A 23,639-nucleotide genomic window follows, 5' to 3' on the forward strand; every position below is an offset into this window, starting at 1 on the left:
CCAAATCCAAACACATTTTTCATCAGCATAAACATTCTGTTCTACTTTCTAAACTACCACTTGCATTAAAAGAGACAGACATATGCCATAAACCAGGGGTGCCCAAACGTTTTGCCTGCAAAGGCCAAAGTGAAAATGTGCCAATGAGCTGTGAGCCAAACACAGCGATTTTAAGCGTACATCAGCACAATGAGTAAAGAGTTTAGCCAATTACCGCCATATATAAGGTAGTGTTATTGACAGCAACTAGTTAGCCTTGCGGATAAATCGTGTAAACAGGTCTGTATGAATATGTATTCACTTTGGGAAGTACCAAATTAAACTCGGTGGGCCACTTTGGGCGGCCCTGACATAAATAATCCAAATTAATTTGCAAAGTAAAACACAGCGGTAAGAAATGAAAATAATAAGTTAATTCACTAAAATTTAAAACTAAACCCACTTTTATTGAAATTCAGACGTATTACTTAAATTTACAAAGCGTTTTCAAAATCCCAACAATGGGAAGCCTGCATTGAAATTTGAGTACAGTGTAGGAGGGTGTATAAATGTTAAACAAATTTTACTTTTATAGCGCTTTTCAACCTTCAAAGTACTCAAAGCACTTTGACACTATTACTATTTACTAGGGGTGTAACAGTACACAAAAATTTCGGTTCGGTACGTACCTCGGTTTAGAGGTCACGGTTCGGTTCATTTTCGGTACAGTAAGAAAACAACAAAATATAAATTTTTGGGTTATTTATTTACCAAATTTGTAAACAATGGCTTTATCCTTTTAACATTGGGAACACTATAATAATTCAGCCCACCTTAATCAACATTAAACTGCCTCAAATTGTTGCTCAGATTAAATAAAATGACAAAACTTTTCTTTTACATATAAAAAGTGCAACATTAAACAGTTTCAAGTCAACTCATCATGCTTAATTTATCACAGCATTTGGGAAGCCTGTAGTTGATTTTTATTATGTAAATGTTATATTTTTATCAACATGTGATAGTAGGGACCCTGCCATTCAAAGCTTTTCTGTCCGTAAAACACCCACGCACGCACGCACGCACGCACACACACACGCACACACACACGCACACCCACACCGCAAAATTAGCTAACGTTACGCTAAAAGCTAATTAGCCTTCACCTCAAGCAAGAACTGCGAGCGAGCTGAGCTGCTGTATAAGTTTCTAGAAGGTCAACGGGCTCATAGTGATGTTAGTAGTAGTTGACTGGGAGGTGTTTATTATCATTTGGGGAGATTACGCTGCCTTATGCTCACCTGCTAAACACCTATCTGCTCGACACTGAAGCATTTACTACATGTGCTCTGAATACGCACTGCTAAATGGCTGTTACCGCTATATATGTAACCAATCAGATGGTTGTTTGGGTGGGACAATGCTCGGTGCTGAGACAGAGGCAGAAGAAGCAAAGCAGATGGTTAAGACTTTAACTTAGAAACTCGTTCAGTACACCCCTGTACCGAACCGAAACCCCCGGACCGAAACGGTGCAATACAAATACATGTACCGTTACACCCCTAATATTTACAGATAGATCACGCAGCATCTGGGAGCAACTGGGGGTTTAGTATCTTGCTCAGGGATACTTTGACTTGATCACAGGTGGACTGGGGATTGAACTCGCAACCTTCAGGTTGGGACACAAGCATTGTATCACCTGAGCCATACTGTATACTGTAGACATTGACATTGATAACACAAGCAAAAGTCTTAATTTTTAAAGTATATAAGGAATTGCATCAGTTTTATGAAGTTTATTCTAGTGAATAGAGTTTTTAAGAATGAAACACCTCGTTTGACACAGCTGATCTGCATATGGCCGTCCCACTGTCCATCCTGACAAGTAAGGTAGTTGTATTTCCCCTTGAGCATGAAGCCTGTGTGACAGAAGAACTCAACAACAGTGCCGTGGGAAAACAATCGACAGGGGGATGGGTGGCAGGTGTAACCCCCATTCTCTGGTTCAGACAGGGGCAGACAAGCTGGTGAAGGAAACAGGACATCCTAAATACCTGAATGAGTTCTGATTTGCTTGTTTACTCTAGGCTGTTTAGAAACTGAAAGTTGAGCTTTGTTACATTGTAACTAAAACATAACAATAGAGTGGAGTGTCTTACCATCACTCTGTGTGCACTGAGGTGGTTCTGAGGACCAGCGTCCTGTCGAGATGCAGGTGAGAATGCTGGGTCTATCTGGCAGATAACCAGGGTCACAGCTGTACTGCAGCACTGTCCCTACAGGGAACAAGCCCCTGTTGGTTTCTGTGTGGTTTACCCAGCTGTTTTCAACCATGTACGGCCTCACGCATCCTAGGAGGATGACCAAAATAGAAAGAAAAAGAAGAAATTCTGGGAAATGCTGTTTTCACTTGAATTACGGTAACAAGTAGTTTCACCCAAGGACACTGCTGTTTTCTTTTGTATTAGTTCAGCAAGATTTACGGAATTTTACAGCGGAACGCCATCTATAATCATACAGACAAATGTATTCCATTGGTAACAATTGACAAAACAGTGATTAAGCATTTGAGTGTGACAAAATGTCATTCTCCTAACTGTACATGCATGATTCCATAACCTATCCTACCTGGCATCAGCTTAACGTGTGTCATACATTCAAAAACCAGTAGATGCAGACACAATTAAACTATTTGTGTACAAGGTAAATTAGGATACAATACTAATAGCAATTTTAAGAATAGAGGAACACATTTCACTGTACATAGTACATGTGACAAATAAAACTACCTTTCCCTTTACAAAGGCAGGTGTTCATATTTCAATTGTCCAGTAAGTGCAGGGTTTCCCACACATTCATTTATTTGTGCCGGCCTGCCACGAAAGAATTACGGCCGCCACAAATAGATTTTTCGGCTTTTGACTCGGAGGAAAAAAAATAAATAAAAATTAAATTCGGCTTTTGACTCTATAAAGTGTAATCAAGGGGCAGCATGGTGGAGGAGGGGTTAGTGCGTCTGCCTCACAATACGAAGGTCCTGACTAGTCCTGGGTTCAATCCCGGGTTCGGGATCTTTCTGTGTGGAGTTTTTATGTCCTACCCGTGACTGCGTGGGTTCCCTCCGGGTACTCCGGCTTCCTCCCACCTCCAAAGACACTGGGGATAGGTTGATTGGCAACACTAAACTGGCCCTACTGTGAGAATGTGAGTGTGAATGTTGTCTGTCTATCTGTGTTGGCCCTGCAAAGATGTGGCGACTTGTCCAGGGTGTACGCCGTCTTCCACCCGATTGTAGCTGAGATAGGCACGAGCGCCCCCCGCGACCCCAAAAAGGGAATAAGCGGTAGAAAATGGATGGATGGCTTTTGACTCGCTCGACCGCTCATAAAAGCAATGGGACTCTGTCTGTGAATGGAGCTTGTAGTTACAACTCCGGTGCAGTAGGTGGCGGTAGCCTACTATGCATTGTAACTCCACCAATTGCACTTAATTCACCTGGTGGGTCAGAAGAAGAAGAAGTACATGACGACGACGAAGTAAAGGAATAACGAACCGACCAGATCAAAATACGAGGGTAAGACGTCTTGGCAAACAAGTTCAAAAGTGGTCCGAACCTGTGCAGTGTGCAGCACTGACTCGGATTTTCTTAATTTTTATTTTCGGGACCGGGACAGACGCACGCAGTAACAGTCACCTGTTACCATACCATCGAGCTAACGTTTCCAGGTTATAACCCTGTTGTCAATAAACACGTGGAGACAGTGCTTCAGATACTGCATTAATACTGAAAGCTAAATTGTGTACTGTCCACTGCAGCATGTGAATGCAATGAAAATAATAAAATGTGAGCCAACCAGCTGGTAAAATGTTGTCCAGGTTAATGTTTTAGCCATTAAAGGCCCTTCATTTCAAGATTTCAACTGTGATCGGGCTTTAAACAGGTGGCTGACCTGTTCAGATGGGTGTAACTGCTACTGGTCAAATAATGTGAAATACTATTTAATTTTACATGTATGCAATGCCATTTAAATGTAATTATAGATAATAATAATAATAATAAATACTGTGTAGTGTTGTAAATAGTCAACAGGAAGGATTTTAGTAAGATATAAGCCATGAGCACTACACAACCAGAAAAAAACCAAGGCAGGACAAGTAAAAATATTGGAGCAAGTAGATTTGAGAAGTCGGGCAAGTACAAAAAACAAAGGGTGCAAAGTCTGCAGGCAGTAGGAAACACATGGTTAAGTGTAGGGAGTAAAACTGATGGAAGTCTAAAGTTCAAGATTTTTGGAGTGGGCTTTAAGAGACATTTTAGCTTTTATATTTTATAAGATTATATATTTTCTGCTAATCTGGACTGGGTTTTGCGAGTTGTTTCTTATTGTTTATTTGCTTTTCTGCAGCAGGTTAGCCCATCAGTGGGAGCACGGTAACATGTTTACCTGCAGCATATTACACTTGTGTGTGTGTAAATGTGTTTTCATGAGGTTTTCAAAAATAAAGCTCTCTTGATGAAAGTGTACCCCTGTGAAAATGTATTCATAATTTATAATATTTATATTGAAGTTCATAGATTTGATATTTATATTCTAGTTGAAAACAGCCCTGTGAGGAATTTATAGTAAAGTTCATAAAAAGTTAATAGAATTAAAATTGATGGAGAATGTCAGACTATCCATCCATCCATTTTCTACCGCTTATTCCCTTTCGGGGTCGCGGGGGGCGCTGGCGCCTATCTCAGCTACAATCGGGCAGAAGGCGGGGTACACCCTGGACAAGTCGCCACCTCATCGCAGGGCCAACACAGATAGACAGACAACATTCACACTCACTATTTCATTCAAAAAGACTATAGGTTAGCTAGCTTATTTAAAATGTCCTAAACTTTATTTTGACCCTGCCTTTTTTTTTTGAAAGAAAGAAAGAATCGGAATCGAGAATCGTCAGGAATCGGAATCGGAATCGTTCGAATTCAAACGATACCCAACTCTTCTGACCACGGAGCGCACGCAGGACCCACCACTCACTGTGACAACAGCAGAGGTATGTACAGTTCTGAGGAGAACAAACCCACGGAAGGCAGGCGGCCCAGACAACATCCCTGGCCAGGCCCTCAGGGTGTGTTCATCAGAGCTGGCTGACGTACTCGCTGACATATACAACTTGTCACTAGCACAATCTGTTGTGCCCACCTGCTTCAAGACCACCACCATCGTGCCCCTGCCAAAGAAAAACACTGTGACCTGTCCCCCTCTTGCACTCACCCCAATAGTGATAAAGTGCTTCGAGAGGATAGTCATGTCACACATCAAGAAGACCATCCCAGACACACTGGACCCTCTACAATTTGCCTACCGGTAGAACCGGTCCACTGAGGATGCAGTCAACACCATCATCCACACTACCCTCACCCACTTAGAGGGCAAGGACATCTATGCCGGGCTATTATTCATCGACTACAGCTCTGCTTTTAACACGGCCATCCCACAAAAACTCACTGTTAAACTTCTCACTGTTGGTCTGACACCAACACTCTGTGACTGGGTCCTGAACTTTCTCACAAACTGGCCCCAGTCAGTCAGAATCGGCAACCAAACATCAGGCACAAAGGTTCTAAGCATACGGACCCCCCAAGGCTGCGTACTGAGCCCCCTACTGTACACCCTCTTCACACACGACTGTGTGGCCTCCCAAAACAACACCAGTATCATCAAGTTTGCGGATGATACTACGGTCGTCGGACTGATCACCGGGGGAGCTGAGGCAGCGTACAGAAGGGAGATAGCGGAACTGGTGGCGTGGTGTCAGGATAATAATCTCTCCTTGAACACAGACAAGACCAAGAAGATGATTATTGACCCACGGAGAAGGAGTGCACAGTACACACCTTTGTATATAGGGGGGACAAAGGCGGACAGGGTGAAAACCTTTAAATTCCTCGGGACCCACATCAGCGAGGACCTCACCTGGGATCATAGCACCCAACAAACAATAAAGAAAGCCCAGCAGCGACTTTACTTCCTAAGAAGGCTGAGAAAATTGGGTATGCCACCCAAAATTCTCAGCAACTTCTATAGAAGTACGGTTGAGAGTGTCCTTACCAGCTCAATCACGGTCTGGTATGGAAACTGCACTGCTAAGGACAGGAAGGCACTCCAGCGAGTGATTAAAACTGCTCAGTACATATTAGGAGCAGCCTTTCCCTCACTACAGGACATGTAATCTACCAGGGACACCAGGAGAGCACACAACATCATGAAAGCCTGAAATCCAGGACTACGAGACTGACAAACAGTTTCTACCCACAGGCCATCAGGCTTGTGAATGCTAACTCGTGAATGATAGCCCCCCCCAGCCCCCCTTTTTACTTAGTCTTTTTGAACAAAAGACAGGTACCTTGACCACCCCCGAACTGTGAACCATCACTGTAGACACTTTTCACCTTTGATCACTAAAGACACTTTAACTGCTGCTGTGACACAAGGTCACCTCCATATTTATACTGTTGACTGTCAATCAGAATGTGCAATAATGTTATGTTACTTACTGTGCCTTGTATATACATTGTTATCTTTATTTTTTACACACCTGTTGTTGTGAACTTTGGACTAGCGACGGCAAATACATCAAGGCCGTGGAACAGAGACACACTATGGGCTTATACACAAACACACACACACACATCCACAAAAAAAATATACGCCACACATACACCCACCTGTCCCCCAATCCAACGCCCTCGACGCAATCCCGTAGGGGTGATGAATGGATGGTCAGCGCCTGAGAGCTGCGACCTACCACCATGACCTTGAACTACCTTCCCTCTGTTGCTAGATATCTTGAGATGTTTGTTATAATATGTATATGTGCTTTGCTATGGAGGTTTTTTCTCACTCCAAACTGGGCCCCCTTAGGAGCCCAGTCCGGATTGTATTTTTTTACTCATCCTTCCCCAGCGTTTACCTTTTTCCCATCTTTTACGGGCCCCTTATGGCGACCCATCAGCGTTCTTGTTCTGTAACCCTGTACACTGTTTGTTTGTCTAATCTTGAACAGGTTTGTGCTGAAAACAAAGTTTCGTTGTACTTGTTGCAATGACAATAAAGACCTACCTACCTACCTATTTTTAGCTAAGTACTGTGTGACTTGTTGAAGAGTGGACTAGCAAAGTAAGATTTTCATTGTAAGGCAAACTGTCTGTTTAACTGTGCATATGACAATAAACCATCTTGAATCTTGAATCTGTCTAAGCAGTGCAATCGCCTCCTTTATCACAGCCATTTTAAGACGTGCTAAATAAAGATGCTAAATAGCGTTTGCATAGCAGTTTTAGCCTTGATAGATCACACTTTATGTGCTGAATAATTCTATTTTGCATCTTCTCCTCCAAGTGTTTTGGGCATTCTGATGATCAGCATTATTTTCTGCATATTGACGAAGACAAAAACGCTAAATGGATTGCGTTCCTATTTCTGCTCACTTAACAGATGCAATCCTTGGCTTCGCATGTGCTGTCAAGTTTGCACGTGTTTTAGTACATGAAAATATTTGTTAGATCAGGTCAATTATTGTTTAAAAAGCTGGAAAAACAGGTGAGTGGCAATATAATTGTGTACTCTCTACAGTCGAGCATGGTTTTATTGTCTATGGATGCATGAGTGCTGCTGGCACGCGGGGAGTTGCGGTTCACTGAGAAAAAATAATTCCAACATGTACTGTGACGTTCTGAAGTCAAACCTCCCATTCCCAACCTGCCGCATCCCTTCAGAAACTGTTTTAGAATGACAGTTTTCCAACATGATAAGAAGCCCAAACACACCTCCCAAGATGACTCGTACATTGCAGAGGAAGCTAAAGGCCAAGGTGATGGCATGACGCATATGAGGCATCTTCAAGTGGAAAGTGTCTAACAATTTTGGCAAGTAAAATGTGAGGCGTACCACTTGTGTTGCCGATTATTCAGACAATAATGGGGGTGTGTTGGCCCATATTCAGAAGACGATATACTGTTATACTTGCTGTACACCGACTAATATATTTTCCTTTGAGAAGAATGATTGCTGAAATGTGACAAGTGTACTCACTTTTGAGAGACAATTTATCCCCTAAGTTTATGTTAACATTATTCATTAAAGTGTATATACAAAGTTAAACACCTTGCTCTTTGACACAAATGATCTGAACGCGGCCATCCCAGTCCTCGTATTGGCAGGTAAGATACAGTGGGGCAAAAAAGTATTTAGTCAGCCACCGATTGTGCAAGTTCTCCCACTTAAAATGATGACAGAGGTCTGTAATTTTCATCATAGGTACACTTCAACTGTGAGAGACAGAATGTGAAAAAAAAATCCAGGATTTCAGATTGTAGGAATTTTAAAGAATTTATTTGTAAATTATGGTGGAAAATTAGTATTTGGTCAACCATTCAAAGCTCTCACTGATGGAAGGAGGTTTTGGCTCAAAATCTCACAATACATGGCCCCATTTCTTCTTTCCTTAACACGGATCAATTGTCCTGTCCCCTTAGCAGAAAAACAGCCACAAAGCATGATGTTTCCACCCCCATGCTTCACAGTAGGTTTGGTGTTCTTGGGATGCAACTCAGTATTCTTCTTCCTCCAAACACGACCAGTTGAGTTTATACCAAAATGGATACATGGATGATACAGCAGAGGATTGGAAGAATGTCATGTGGTCAGATGAAACCAATATAGAACTTTTTGGTATAAACTCAACTCGTCGTGTTTGGATGAAGAAGAATACTGTATAACAGTTTAATTCCTCTGTTTAATGTCACATTACCACAAAATTGTACAAAGAAAATGACAGGCCTGTTTGAGAAGAGATCTGCTTCCTAGTTAAAGTACCGGTAACATTTGATGTTGCCAGTCAAAATCATTTTAAAACATAAACAGTGATAAAAACAAAATGAACCAGAAAAACATACTGAAATACAAGTTTTTGTTGATTTTTTAAGAGAAAATGTGAGTTGTGGATACCAACATGTTGTAAACGCTCTGGCAAAACAAGGGTATTCCCTTTATTTGGGTTGAAGTAAGCTATGAAAATAAACTTTACCAAAATGAGTAGTTCTCGGCCATGTCTATTTTGTAAAAGTAGCTTGACTAAGTGCATTGTGTTTTTCTTTCTTCGTTTCCTGTGTCGTCATTTCCCTCAAAACTTGTCGCCCAGGGGGGGCACACCGCCCACTTCGGCAACCATTGGATTAATTACATATTGAGCAAATAGTAATTTTACAAAAAAAATTACCAGATTTTGTTTAGAGAATATGACCAAGAAAATAAGTAATTGCATTTCAAGGTTAAAGTCAATGAAGTACAAAGATAAATGTATACATGCGTTAAGATGAGGAATGTTGGGACTTGTACCAATGAAGTACTTTAGTAAATCTTTGTCAGATATACACCATTACATGTACATGTGTCTGTTTGTGAGAAACAATGTGCATTAAAATCACTTTACCTGATTAATACAGTATAAAAAGGTATCACATTTCTGGAGAGAGACAGCAACTGCTTATCTCAGATGCCGTGTTTTGGTTTGAGTAGGATTCCAATTTTGCTGTTCACTTGTAATGTCTATTTTGTCCTTCAATGGTTCCCCGGCCTTGGTAACAATAGGCTTGCATGCAATTCTGGGCCTGTATTTCCCCCCACACTGGGCTCTCCCATTTGTAGCTGTTAGTCACCGACTCACCCCAATCCTATTTTTTTTATTTTTCTAACATTCGCCACCTAAAATGCACACATGCTATGTAGAACTTACCTAAACCTTGCCCTGAAGCAACCACTGCCAGTGCCAGCAACAAGCAGAATAACAAATGAAGGCAAGTGTGGCTCTGACAGGCTTCTGATGTTGCCTCTGTCTTCCCATTGCACATCTTCCCCTGCAGCCAACACACCCTGAAATGACCATAATAACATGATTTATCTAAATGAATTAACATGACTGTGTCACATTATAATTAAAGTTGGTATTGTATGGTATATATCATGGGTGTCTAAGCATTTTTCACTGAGAGCCAGGAGGGGCAAACATAAAATTAAAACATTTGGGGACCATTTTGATATTTTTCGCTTTCGAAACCAATACAATATAAAGTACAGGCCAAAAGTTTGGACACACCTTCTCATTTCAAAGTGTTTTCTTTATTTTCATGACTATTTAGATTGTAGATTGTCACTGAATGCATCAAGATTATGACACCTGTGAAGTGAACACCATTTCAGCTGAAATGAAGCTCATCGAGAGAATGCCAAGAGCGTGCAAAGCCGTAATCAGAGCAAAGGGTGGCTATTTTGAAGAAACTAGAATATAAAACATGTTTTCACTTATTTCACCTTTTTTGTTAAGTATATAACTCCACATGTGTTTATTCAGAGTTTTGATTGATTTAATTGTAACCCTTAGGACTCTCCTCAATTTTGGGTCTTGGTCATTAAAGTGTTAAAAATAAGTGATACAATAATACTTTTTTTTAATAACGCTTACATATCTGTTGTTTATCTTCAGATGTATTTGTTGACATTTGTCAAAGAAAACCCTGTTTTATGACAAAACACAAAATATGCTATATTTTCCCCCTAAAATAAGTTCAAAGTGTAATATTTGATGTGAATTGCTTAATTTCCCCCAGGGATCAATAAAGTACTTTCTATTCTATTCTATTCTATTCAAATTAATTAGAACCTAAATAGGTAAATAATTAATATGTTCATTATTGTTTTTGAGCAATGACAGTTTAAAAAAATCTGGCTTAAAATTCGAAAAGATCTAAAAGGGCACCACTCATGAAATAATAATGGATGAGATTTATATAGTGCGTTTCTAGACACTCAAAGCCCTTCACAGAAAAGTGAGAACCCATAATTCATTCACACCTGGTGGTGGTAAGCTACATTTGTAGCCACAGCTGGTAGACTGACGGAAGCGTGGCTGCCAGCTCGCGCCTATGGCCCCTCCGACCACCACCCACCATTCATCATTCATTCACCAGTATGAGCGGCACTGAGGGAAAAGGGTGGAGTGTACAGCCCAAGGACACAACGTCAGTGATTTAGATGGCAAGAAGCGGAGAGCAAACCTGCAACCCTCAAGTTACTGGCATGGTTGCTCTACCCACCACGCCATGCCGCCCCAAAGCATGTTTAAAAAATAAGGTCACATATTTTTACTTTCATGTTTACTTTCATGTTTAAATCTCAATATCAACTTCAGATCTAGTTGTCGATTATAATCATTTTTTAATCTATGTTTTGTTATGTTGAATGCCCTTTGTATGGCGAACACACAAAAATGCAAAAATTTCCCCCCCAAATTTTTCAGAGTGAAATATTTGAGGTGAAGTAATGAGCCTTGAATAGGTCAATAATTCATAACATTGATTTTAAGTAACTCTTTTTTTTGAGCAAGGACATTTTTTCAAATGTAAAAAACAGCCTGCATGACAGCTTTGTGTTATTAGTGTCAATATTGCAACATGTTTTCACATGTTAGTTATTTTATTCCATTTTTAATGTTTTTTTTTTTTTTTTAGAATAGTATTTTTAAAATGTTCTGCAGGTCGTAAACCGGGGGTCTCAAACTCAATTCACCTGGGGGCCACTGTAGGCAGACTCTGGGTGAGGCTGGGCCGCAATAAAATATTTCTTTAAAAAAATGTTGCATACTCCTCAGCATGTGTAGTTGTATAATGACGTTTCAAATTGTATTCCTTGTGCACCGCAACTTTGCCTGTGCAAATAAGACACATCGGGGTGCCGCTGTGCTCAACAAAGAAATATTGCATCTCCCACTTTTCCTGGAATTGTCTTTGCTCATCACAAACCTTTCTCTTCACTGCAGGCTTTGAAAAAGACATGTTTGGGGTTGTGGAATATATTTGTATTTAGCCGACGCATGGAGAATAATGTTATTTCTGCAATGTGTGTCGTTCCGCTTTTCCTCCTTCTCCTTACAGCAACACGGCGGCGGTGGACAATAGTGGATAAAAATACCGGAGTAGCGAGCGCAAAAAAGTGACGGCTCCCGGAGTGTTATCCGGCGTCATATAGAAATATATGTAGTGTTCATCGTGTGAGGAAATGCAAATTAAACTATGAAAAAAAACAAAAAACGGTTTGAATTGGTCCGGGTTATCGGGGACTGTTATTACTGACGTACAGGTGTCACGATCTGACTGCAACCAGGCACGTAAGAAAACCTTCGTCTCCATGACGTCTCTGTCGCTTTCACTCACATGCCGCTTTTCCCCTAGAGCAGAGGTAGGCAACCCAGAACGTTGAAAGAGCCATTTTGTACCCAAATAACACAACACTGTCAAGCGCCATTCATATAAAACTTGCGGGCAGCACTTACATTAAACTTTCATATTAAGAAAGGGGCCGCAAAATTACATCTTGCGGGCCGCATTTGGCCTGCGGGCTGCGTGTCTGAGACCCCTGCCGTAAACACATTAGCCACGGGCTGGAAATGGTCCCCTGGTATACATAATAGCTTGAAACAGAGCAGGGGTCTCAAACTCAAATACAGAGTGGGCCAAAATTTAAAACTGAACAAAGCCGAGGGGCCAAAATTGAACAAATTAACCTTTTAATAGGGACCCAAACAAGTTTTGTATTGAACATTGAACAAGCAAGGCTTATATACAGTAACTTTATTGTGACATGCAAAATCGAGCTTCAAATATTAATAATAATCATTAAAAAATATCAATGGCTTTTCAAATTAAATTTAAATACAAATGTAATGCCTCTTTTCTATTTGCAGCCTTCTGAGGTAAATATCAAAATATATTGTAGCGTCCCGAAAGAGTTACTGCTGCAAGGGGGGCTGGGTATTTGTTTTGTTGTGTTTATGTTATGTTACAGTGCAGATGTTCTCCCGGAAAGTGTTTGTTATTCTTGTTTGGTGTGAGTTCACAGTGTGGCGCATATTTGTAACAGTGTTAAAGTTGTTTATACGGCCACCCTCAGTGTGACCTGTATGGCTGTTGACCAAGTATGCCTTGTATTCACTTATGTGTGTGTAATAGCCGCATATATTATGCGAGTGGGCCTGCACGCTGTTTGTATGGAGGAAATGCGGACGTGACGACAGGTTGTAGAGAATGCCAAAGGCAGTGCCTTTAAGGCACGCCCTCAATATTGTTGTCCGGGTGAAAATCGGGAGAATGCTTGCCCCGGGAGATTTTCAGGAGGGGCACTGAACTTCGGGAGGATTGGCGAGTGTGAGAATGTGCGGTATTACAGCGGCACCGGTGCTGTGTAATAACGGTGGGCCAGCTGTAATGTTAATTTGATATTGCCTCAAGGGCCAAATTAAATCACACGGTGGGCCAAATTTGGCCCGCGGGCCACAGTTTGATACCCATGCTACAGAGGCTGGACTGATGCCATTGAAAGGATGCAATGATGGGTCAGTAACAAAATTGATTGTGAGGCATGATCTCAAGTTTTTAGAAACATATAGAGGCCTATCTCATGAATTATGAGCAGTTAGCTGTCAACACACAGCACCTTTATTTATTAACACCCCTCGCACACAAATTGTAACGAGTGCGGTTGTATTGGTTCGATGTCAACAGATTTACTAGCTGTAGACCTTTTTCCAGCAAAGAACAGGTTTGTAACATTATGAGACACAGTTCGAGATATAATTGTTACAATTAAATAAGTATGCAGTGGTGACTAGATGTTGACGCATGTAAAATGTTTTTTTATTTTTTATTGTCAGGCTTGCTACCTACAGTAACCTAGCTTTAAGAGAAGCTACGTAATATTTACGGACGATAAAATAGCTTTCTGGTACCCACCACTCAAACACGGCGTCGGATTCTCCACCTTCGCTTTCTCACAATGCTGGCATCTAATAATGATGAACAGGTCCTACTTTAATGTTCATCAAAAACTGAGACTAAATGCGGCTAACCAACTAGCTACCTAACGGCTAGCCTGCTCATGCTACCCTTAGCTAGCCAGATGATGAACTCGTAGGCTGCACTGACGGCTCGAGGCAGTACTGCCTCCATAGTAACAAAATGCATGTTTCCATAGTTACAACATCCGGGACATTTGGCGTCCACAGTAACCAAACAGAGTGCTGAGCAGCGAATACATTTGGCGACGACTTAAACGCCGATAGTTATACTTCATCGTGGAAACAAAAGGACATCCTTTGTTGCAAAGTCTCTTGATGGTATGTTTATTTCAATGGTAAAATCATTTTTAGTACATGATTAACTTATATGGCGAACTAAAAAACAACGGTAAAGCTATGTGAAAGCTTGAAAGCATTAGGGGATGTTTTTCGAGTCTCAGTTGATCATTTCAACAAATATGCTTTCGTCCACCACACGTACGTAACGTCACAGACAAAACAATGACCAGTGGTGACACTGTTTTCGTAGTTGTATTTGTTGAGTAATATAAAGATAAATAATATAAATATAGATCCACTCGACGTCCGTTGCACCGGTTCCTACTTTGCTGTAAAAACAAAAAGGCAAACCACCTGAAAACGAGAATTTAACAAAAATAAAATACTGTAGATAATCTTTATATGAATACATTACTCCAAGGTTTCTCATTGTATTCCATTGGGTTGAGTTTTTTCTTGCCCTAATGTGGGATCTGAGCCGAGGATTTTGTTGTGGCTTGTGCACTTTGAAACACTCATGGTTTAGAGCTATACAAATAAACTTTGATTGATTGAAATATCAAATTTTCTAATCTGTTTTAACGACTTTATGCTAAAGTTTGATTGCACCATTATGGAAATGGTCACAGGCGTTTCGGAGAATACCTCCACACCTGCATCAAGTGAATCCTCTGGGAGCACTGACAAAGGTTTGTTAGTGGCATGCAAAATGGAGTAAGACACACTTTATTTTTGTCACAACATCACAATATACGTAACATATACATGCTCTTCAGGTCTTTTTAATATAAATGCAACGGATGAAGAAAAGCAAGACCCTGGACTACAACAGGCCATTGAGGAAATGAGGAGACTTGATGAAACACTATCTGCATGCATGTGCAGATTAAAAGAAGCCAAGCGTCAAAGGAAAGAACTCCAAGAACAACTCTGGCAAGAGCTAAAGGTAAGGACAGAAGCATTTATTAAAATTCCGGGAATAATTAAAGTGTTTTTATTTTGTTAAAGGATAGTTTAGAGGAGGGCTGCTCTGAAAGTAGCCAAGAAGCCAAGAATGCAAGACTGTTTATGGCTTTGGAAGCCCCCATTGGTGAGGAACATAATAATGATAAGAAAAAAGTTATATCTTAATCGTGGTGCTTGACATAACATATAGTACATGTGTATAATGTTCTTTCCTAAAGGGCCTCCGGAGAGGGAGGACTTTTTCAAAACTCAGTCATTTGACTGTGAACTAGACAGAAGACTGCAACGCATGTTAGAGAGTGAGTTTGAGCACACGCATGCTAGACTAAGTTGAGTGCTGTACATTATTATTATGAATGACATTGCAAATCAATACCTTGCTGTTTGAAGATGCTGCCATGTAAGCAACCAAATGTGCACTAGATGGCGCCATAAGCCCAGTAAACTTCCCATGGCATACAATTGAGTTTAAACACTTACTTGGTAGCATTGAACACAGAAATGGTTGGAGCTGAAATGAGGGAAAACTACGACAAGTACCATTGCTTGCAATCTAAAGTGCTGTAATGTCTTTACAGGTGACGACTGGACCCAGGCATCTGAGTCAGTGTGCGAAGAGACAGATGAAGGGAGCCACGATTTGGGCTCCATGGCCGAGAAAAAACAAAAGAACTTTGTCAAGAGGAACATTGAGGTATGTCAAACTTCATCTGAGGCCAAATGCAGTTATGGGAGTCATCAAATGACTTCGGGTGAGTCTACGCACTGTTTGTTTTCCCACTCTGTCTCTGAGGAGAAACACACATTTCAAGGCCCGCAAGGGTAGCCCTGAGAACAACTGATTGGGATTGGGATTAGTCTCAATGAAAATATTGTACATTATTTGATGTCAATATAATCCTTTGTTAACATTGTTTTAGGTAAACTTTGACAATTTGTAGTTGAATTATATATGTTTAAACTTATACACTACAGTGCACAAAGTAGTATGTCTTTTATCATGCGGATGCTCGGATATTGCAGGTTTTTTTGTAAATGTGGCCTTTATTTTGCAGAAGCTTTATCAAAACCTTGCTGAAGTTTTTGGCTTATGTTTTTCCATAACAATGCATCAGCTTGTGTTGTTCTGAATTTGTCAAAACTAAATTAAGTGTCCTTTGTAAACTTATGTAACGGAGGCCTGTGCGTTGGTAAACCTCATTCCCTCACACCTTAAACGTTTGCACTGGACATGGGGTTGACAGCTCAAGCTTTAAGCTCGATGCCTAGCGCTCTTGGCGGACCCAAGTTTATTTGTACACAAATGTTTGTATAGTTTGGAAAACAAATGTTGATGTATCACTCGTTTTATTACCCAACAGTAAAATAGCATTAAAAAGTACATCCTCTTGACCCATTGTCAAATTACAGTTTTATAAAAACAAACCCAACCTAAGCCTCCTCATATTATACTCCTCAAATTGCAGACATTTTATGTTTTACGGCTGAAAGGTGCTTGTCCATTGTCGACGTTGTTTAAACTTTCGTTTAAGCAATAAAGAGTTGTGACATTCTTACACCATTCATCCATCCATCTTTTTCCGCTTATCCGAGGTCGGGTCGCGGGGACAGCAGCCTAAGCAGGGAAGCCCAGACCTTCCTTTCAATAGCTATTCCCGGGGGATCCCGAGGCGTTCCCAGGCCAGCCAGGAGACATAGTCTTCCCAACGTGTCCTGGGTCTTCCCCGTGGCCTCCTACCAGTCGGACTTGCCCTAAACACCTCCCGAGGGGTGGCATCCTCACTAAATGCCAGAACCACCTCATCTGGCTCCTCTTGATGTGGAGGAGCACCGGCTTTACTTCTCACCCTATCTCTAAGGGAGAGCCCCACCACCTGGCGGAGGAAACTCATTTCGGCCGCTTGTCCCTGTGAGCTTGTCCTTTCGGTCACAACCCAAAGCTCATGACCATATGTGAGGATGGAAACGTAGATCGACCGGTAAATTGAGAGCTTTGCCTTCTGGCTCAGCTCCTTCTTCACTACAACGGATCGATACAGCATATGCATTACTGAAGACGCCGCACCAATCCGCCTGTCGATCTCACAATCCACTCTTCCCTCACTTGTGAACAAGACTCCTAGATACTTGAACTCCTCCACTTGGGGCAGGGTCTCCTCTCCAACCTTCGAGATGGCACTCTACACTTTTCCGGGCAAGAACCATGGATTCTGACTTGGAGGTGCTGATTCTCATCCCAGTCGCTTCACACTCGGCTGCAAATCGATCCAGTGAGAGCTGAAGATCCCGGCCAGATGAAGCCATCAGGACCACATCATCTGCAAAAAGCAGAGACCTAATACTGCAGCCACCATACTGGATCCCCTCAACGCCTTGACTGCGCCTAGAAATTCTGTCCATAAAAGTTATGAACAGAATCGGTGACAAAGGACAGCCTTGGCAGAGTCCAACCCCATACTGGAAACATGTCCGACTTACTGCCGGCAGTGCGGACCAAGCTCTGACACTGATCATACAGGGAGCAAACCGCCACAATCAGACAGTCCGATACCCCATACTCTGAGTATTCCCCACAGGACTTCCCGAGGAAGACGGTCGAATGCCTTCTCCAAGTCCACAAAGAAAAGACTGGTTGGGCAAACTCCCATGCACCCTCAAGGACCCTGCCGAGAGTATAGAGCTGGTCCATAGTTACACGACCAGGACAAAAACCACACTGTTCCTACTGAATCTGAGGCTTGACTATCCGGCATAGCCTCTTCTTTAGTACACCTGAATAGACCTTACCGGGGAAGGCTGAGGAGTTGGAACACACCTTCCGGTTCCCCTTCTTGAAGAGAAAAACTACTACCCAGGCTTTCCAATCCAGAGGTACCGCCCCCGATGTCCACGCGATGCTGCAGAGTCTTGTCAACCAAGACAGCCCCACAGCATCCAGAGCCTTGAGGAACTCCGGGCGGATCTCATCTACCCCCGGGGCCTTGCCCCAGAGGAGCTTTTTAACTACCTCAGCAACCTCAGCCCCAGAAATAGGAGAGCCAAACCACAAATTCCCCAGGCACTGCTTCCTCACATGAAGACGTGTTGGTGGGATTGTGGAGGTCTTTGAAGTATTCCCTCCACCGATCCACAACATCCGCAGTCGAGATCAGCAGAACACCATCCGCACCATACACGGTGTTGACAGTGCACTACTTCCCCTTCCTGAGGCGGCGGATGGTGGTCCAGAATCTCTTTGAAGCCGTCCGCAAGTCGTTTTCCATGGCTTCCCCGAACTTCTCCCATGTCCGAGTTTTTGCCTCTGCGACCACTGAAGCCGCACAACGCTTGGCCTGTCGGTACCTGTCCACTGCTTCCGGATTCCTAAGAGCCAAAAGAACCCGATAGGACTCCTTCTTCAGCTTGACGGCATCCCTCACCGCCGGTGTCCACCGACGGGTTCTAGGATTACGGCCACGGCAGGCACCAACTACCTTGCGGCCACGGCTTCAATCAGCCGCCTCGACAATAGAGGTGCAAAACATGGTCCACTCGGACTCAATGTCCAGCACCTCCCTCATGACATGTTCAAAGTTCTTCCGGAGGTGGGAATTGAAACTGTCTCTGACAGGAGACTCTGCCAGACGTTACCAGCAGACCCTCACAATGCGTTTGAGTCTGCCAGGTCTGTCCGGCATCCTCCCCCACCATCGCAGCCAACTCACTACCAAGTGGTGATCGGTGAAAAGCTGCGCCCCTCTCTTCACCCGAGTGTCCAAAACATGAGGCTGCAAATCGAATGACACAACTACAAAGTCGATCATGGAACTGCGGCCTAGGGTGTCCTGGTGCCAATTGCACATATGGACACCCTTATGTTTGAACATGGTGTTTGTTATGGACAATCTGTGACGAGCACACAAGTCCAATAACAAAACACCGCTCAGTTTCAGATCCGGACGGCTGCTCTTCCCAATCACGCCTCTCTAGGTTTCACTGTCGTTGCCAACATGAAGCGTTGAAGTCCCCCAGTAGGACAAGGGAATCACCGGGGGGAGCACTTTCCAGTACTCCCTCGAGGGTATCCAAAAAGGGTGGGTACTCTGAACTGCTGTTTGGTGCATAAGCTCAAACAACAGTCAGGACCCGTCCCCCCACCCGAAGGCGGAGGGAGGCTACCATCTCCTCCACTGAGTTGATCTCCAACATACAGACTTTGAGCTGGGGGTATCAAGAAGTGCTACCCTAGCTTGTCGCCTCTCACTGTGTGCAACGCCAGTGTGGAAGAGAGTCCAGCCATTCTCGAGATAACTGGTTCCAGAGCCCTTGCTGTGCTTCATGGTGAGTCCGACTATATCCAGCCGGAACTTCTCCACCTCGCGCACTGGCTCAGCCTCCTTCTCCCCCAGCGAGGTGACGTTTCACGTCCCAAGAGCTAGCTTATGTATGTGAGGATCAGACCGAAAGATGTCCTGCCTTTGGCTGCCGCCCAGCTCACAATGCACCCGCCTACTATGGCCCCTCCCATGAGTGGTGAGCCCATTGGAGGGGTGACCCACGTTGCCTCTTCAGGCTGTGCCTGGCCGGGCCCCAACTCCGGGCCTGGCTCCAGACGGGGGCCCCGGTGACCCGCGTCCCGACGAGGCAAATCTGAGTCCATTTTGTTGTAATTCCATAGAAGTCTTTGAGCTGCTCCTTGTCTGATCCCTCACCTAGGACCTGTTTGTCTTGGGAGACCCTACCAGGGGTCGTGAAATCCCCCAGACAACATAGCTTCTAGGATCCTTGGGACACGCAACTTCCTCTACCACGGTAAGGTGGCAGCTCAGAGAGGAGACATTCTTACACATTACTATTAAAAAAAACAACAATTGGTTTTCTTGGGACAAATTCAATTGGCCAAAATGACAGGGAAAGTTGTGAGGCCGGATATAATTTGCTTGGATTAGTTGAATTTGTGTGAAATGGAGGGTCTGCCAAATTCACTGTCCCAATTTAAGCGTACGAGGGCCCCAGTCAAAGTCCTTTATTAACTCTTTTTGGTAACATGTTACCATTCCCAATTGTTGCACAAGTATGAAATAGTTAATCCCTTAATAGTAAGATAATACCGCACAGTATGTTTTTTGTTTTTTACCAGATGGTAAGGTGTTTGGTGTGTTTAACCTCTTTTTCTTTCTGAATGTTACCATTCCCAATTGTCACACATGTATGAAAAAGTTAACCCCTCTAAACTAAAAAAAACTCAAATAATGTACTTGACATCTGATGTGCAGTATTCATAATGTAAGTACATGTCAGTTAGCAGGCAGCATGAAAACACATCTTAAAGGTCAAATCCGGACGGCCCTTCTTCCCAACTACAACTACGTTGATCATAGATGAACGTAGTCTTTTCTGACTTATAAATGTTACGTTGTTGGATACTCGCGTTAAACATTGCCAAAGCGCCAAATGAGCTATGTAGTGCTTTTTGTCTTTAAATTACATACTATAAAAAAATACTTTAGCGTTTATTTGTCTACGAAATTTTGGCCATTATAAAAATTGGATTAGGTGTTTAACTCCATTGCACATTACTACTTGGTTTCAGAGAACACAAAAGAAAGTGACGTGCAACATGCAGTGACATAAATGCTGCTAATAGCAGATTTTTTGAAGGAGCGCTGTATCGATCTGAGTGTGCATTTGCACCTAATGATGTACCTGGGTAAATAAATATAAAGTTTAGGAAGTTTTGTTGGCATTGTGACTAAAAGAAATAGTGGGGATGTTTGTCTCCCACATTATTAAACAGTGTACATTTTGGAAAAATAAATTAGGATTCTTTTGGAGAGAATCAAGCGTGGAAGTTTTTAATCGCAATCTGGGAACACCTCCACATGTTACGTACTGCGGGGGAAGGAGACACCACGGCAGGAATCAGTTCAATAGGTTTATCGAACTACTCTAAGTGTCAGGTGCAAGACGATGTGTAGAATTGACCATGTGAATGTTACCAGAGTTAGTTGTACAAACTGTTGGATGAATCCTTCGTCAGACCAAAGGTGTTAGGCGAGAAGGCAAGTGGTCGGGGGCTGGAAAGAATCAACAAGGTCTGTGTCCAAGCGGAGGTCGAAGATCGAGGCAGGCCGTCCGAAATCCAGCGGGAAGTAGAGGCACACAGCTCAATCACGGGAGTCAGGGGAAGCACTGCGGGAAACACAAAGGACATAAGACACGGGAACAGGGAAGGTACAGAGAGAGATCAAGTAGGCAAGAGGGAAGCCAGAGACGGAATGCTTACTACGGGAGTGAACTACTTTCCGGCACTGGATCTTTGGGTCCGCTGGTCTTTATGCCGTCTGTTTCAATTTGCGCTGATTGAGGATATCCTGCAGTGTGGCAGCGATGCGTCTCTAGCGGAGGTGCTGGCAAAGCTTGCTGCAGATGACATTGCGCATGCGCCGTGACACCAGAAACAAATAAAAAAAAACGTAAATGCAACACAGGAACAAAATTCCCACACAATGTAGATTACAATCATCATAAAATAGAATAGAATAGAATAGAATAGAAAGTACTTTATTGATCCCTGGGGGAAATTCAACACCACAGTTCGCTCACAATAGACAATAATAATAATAAATAATATATAACATATATATATATATATATAAATCAATCAATCAATGTTTACTTATATAGCCCTAAATCAATAGTGTCTCAAAGGGCTGCACAAACCACCACAACATCCTCGGTAGGCCCACATGAGGGCAGGGAAAACTCACACCCAGTGGGACATTGGTGACAATAATGACCCAGTGGGACGTCGGTGGCAATGATGACTATGAGAACCTTGGAGAGGAGGAAAGCAATGGATGTCGAGCGGGTTTAACATGATACTGTGAAAGTTCAATCCACAATGGATCCAACACAGTCGCGAGAGTCCAGTCCAAAGCGGATCCAACACAGCAGCGAGAGTCCCGTTCACAGCGGAGCCAGCAGGAAACCATCCCAAGCGGAGGCGGATCAGCAGCGCAGAGATGTCCCCAGCCGATACACAGGCAAGCAGTACATGGCCACCGGATCGGACCGGACCCCCTCCACAAGGGAGAGTGGGACATAGAAGAAAAAGAAAAGAAACGGCAGATCAACTGGTCTAAAAAGGGAGTCTATTTAAAGGCTAGAGTATACAAATGAGATTTAAGGTGAGACTTAAATGCTTCTACTGAGGTGGCATCTCAAACTTTTACCGGGAGGGCATTCCAGAGTACTGGAGCCCGAACGGAAAACGCTCTATAGCCCGCAGACTTTTTTTGGGCTTTGGGAATCACTAATAAGCCGGAGTCCTTTGAACGCAGATTTCTTGCCGGGACATATGGTACAATACAATTGGCAAGATAGGATGGAGCTAGACCATGTAGTATTTTATACGTAAGTAGTAAAACCTTAAAGTCACATCTTAAGTGCACAGGAAGCCAGTGCAGGTGAGCCAGTATAGGCGTAATGTGATCAAACTTTCTTGTTGTCAAAAGTCTAGCAGCCGCATTTTGTACCAACTGTAATCTTTTAATGCTAGACATGGGGAGACCCGAAAATAATACGTTACAGTAGTCGAGGCGAGACGTAACAAACGCATGGATAATGATCTCAGCGTCTTTAGTGGACAGAATGGAGCGAATTTTAGCGATATTACGGAGATGAAAGAAGGCCGTTTTAGTAACGCTTTTAATGTGTGCCTCAAAGGAGAGAGTTGGGTCGAAGATAACACCCAGATTTTTTACCGTGTCGCCTTGTTTAATTGTTTGGTTGTCAAATGTTAGAGTTGTATTATTAAATAGAGTTCGGTGTCTAGCAGGACCGATAGTCAGCATTTCCGTTTTTTTGGCGTTGAGTTGCAAAAAGTTAGCGGACATCCATTGTTTAATTTCATTAAGACACGCCTCCAGCTGACTACAATCCGGCGTGTTGGTCAGCTTTAGGGGCATGTAGAGTTGGGTTTCATCAGCATAGCAGTGAAAGCTAATACCGTATTTGCGTATGATGTCACCTAGCGGCAGCATGTAGATGCTGAAGAGTGCAGGGCCAAGGACCGAACCCTGGGGAACTCCACACGTTACCTTAACGTAGTCCGAGGTCACATTGTTATGGGAGACACACTGCATCCTATCAGTAAGATAAGAGTTAAACCAAGACAGGGCTAAGTCTGACATACCAATTCGTGTTTTGATACGTTCTAATAAAATATTATGATCGACGGTATCGAAAGCAGCGCTAAGATCGAGGAGCAGCAACATAGATGACGCATCAGAATCCATCGTTAGCAATAGATCATTAGTCATTTTTGCGAGGGCTGTCTCCGTGGAGTGATTTGCCCTGAAACCGGATTGAAAGGTTTCACATAGATTGTTAGACGCTAAGTGTTCATTTAACTGCTCCGCAACAATTTTTTCGAGGATTTTTGAAATAAAGGGAAGGTGAGACACCGGTCGGTAGTTTACCATGAGGTCAGGATCGAGGTTAGGTCTTTTAAGAAGAGGATGAATAAC

The 23,639-nt window shown here is 42.8% G+C and overlaps 2 protein-coding genes across 7 annotated transcripts in view; one reads left to right on the forward strand and one right to left on the reverse strand.

Moving 5' to 3' along the window:
- LOC133549575 (sushi domain-containing protein 6-like) overlaps positions 1 to 14,036 on the reverse strand; it is a 25,821-nt gene extending 11,785 nt beyond the window's left edge. For 3 of the 5 annotated variants that reach the window (XR_009806114.1, XM_061895135.1, XM_061895133.1), the window contains exons 1-4: positions 13,820 to 14,036; positions 9,772 to 9,908; positions 2,142 to 2,333; positions 1,815 to 2,006 (exon numbers count right to left, since the gene is read on the reverse strand). Coding sequence is in view for 4 of the 5 variants with exons in the window: in XM_061895135.1 (XP_061751119.1) it covers positions 1,815 to 2,006; positions 2,142 to 2,333; positions 9,772 to 9,886 (499 nt within the window). In the remaining variant the exon portion in view is untranslated. The remainder of the gene's footprint in view (positions 1 to 1,814; positions 2,007 to 2,141; positions 2,334 to 9,771; positions 9,909 to 13,819) is intronic. The other 2 variants (XM_061895134.1, XM_061895136.1) reach the window with 2 other exon arrangements.
- Positions 13,449 to 23,639, forward strand: part of fsip1 (fibrous sheath interacting protein 1) — a 121,271-nt gene continuing 111,080 nt past the window's right edge. The window contains exons 1-6 of one of the 2 annotated variants that reach the window (XM_061895139.1): positions 13,449 to 13,628; positions 14,762 to 14,852; positions 14,940 to 15,109; positions 15,172 to 15,253; positions 15,348 to 15,428; positions 15,708 to 15,823. In XM_061895139.1, the coding sequence (XP_061751123.1) occupies positions 14,777 to 14,852; positions 14,940 to 15,109; positions 15,172 to 15,253; positions 15,348 to 15,428; positions 15,708 to 15,823 (525 nt within the window). In that variant the 5' untranslated portion in view covers positions 13,449 to 13,628; positions 14,762 to 14,776. Of the gene's footprint in view, positions 13,629 to 13,834; positions 14,203 to 14,761; positions 14,853 to 14,939; positions 15,110 to 15,171; positions 15,254 to 15,347; positions 15,429 to 15,707; positions 15,824 to 23,639 lie in introns of those variants that run through there. The other variant, XM_061895138.1, reaches the window with a different exon arrangement.

Source organism: Nerophis ophidion, linkage group LG03 (genome assembly GCF_033978795.1).
Source record: "Nerophis ophidion isolate RoL-2023_Sa linkage group LG03, RoL_Noph_v1.0, whole genome shotgun sequence".
Taxonomy (NCBI): Eukaryota; Metazoa; Chordata; class Actinopteri; order Syngnathiformes; family Syngnathidae; genus Nerophis; species Nerophis ophidion.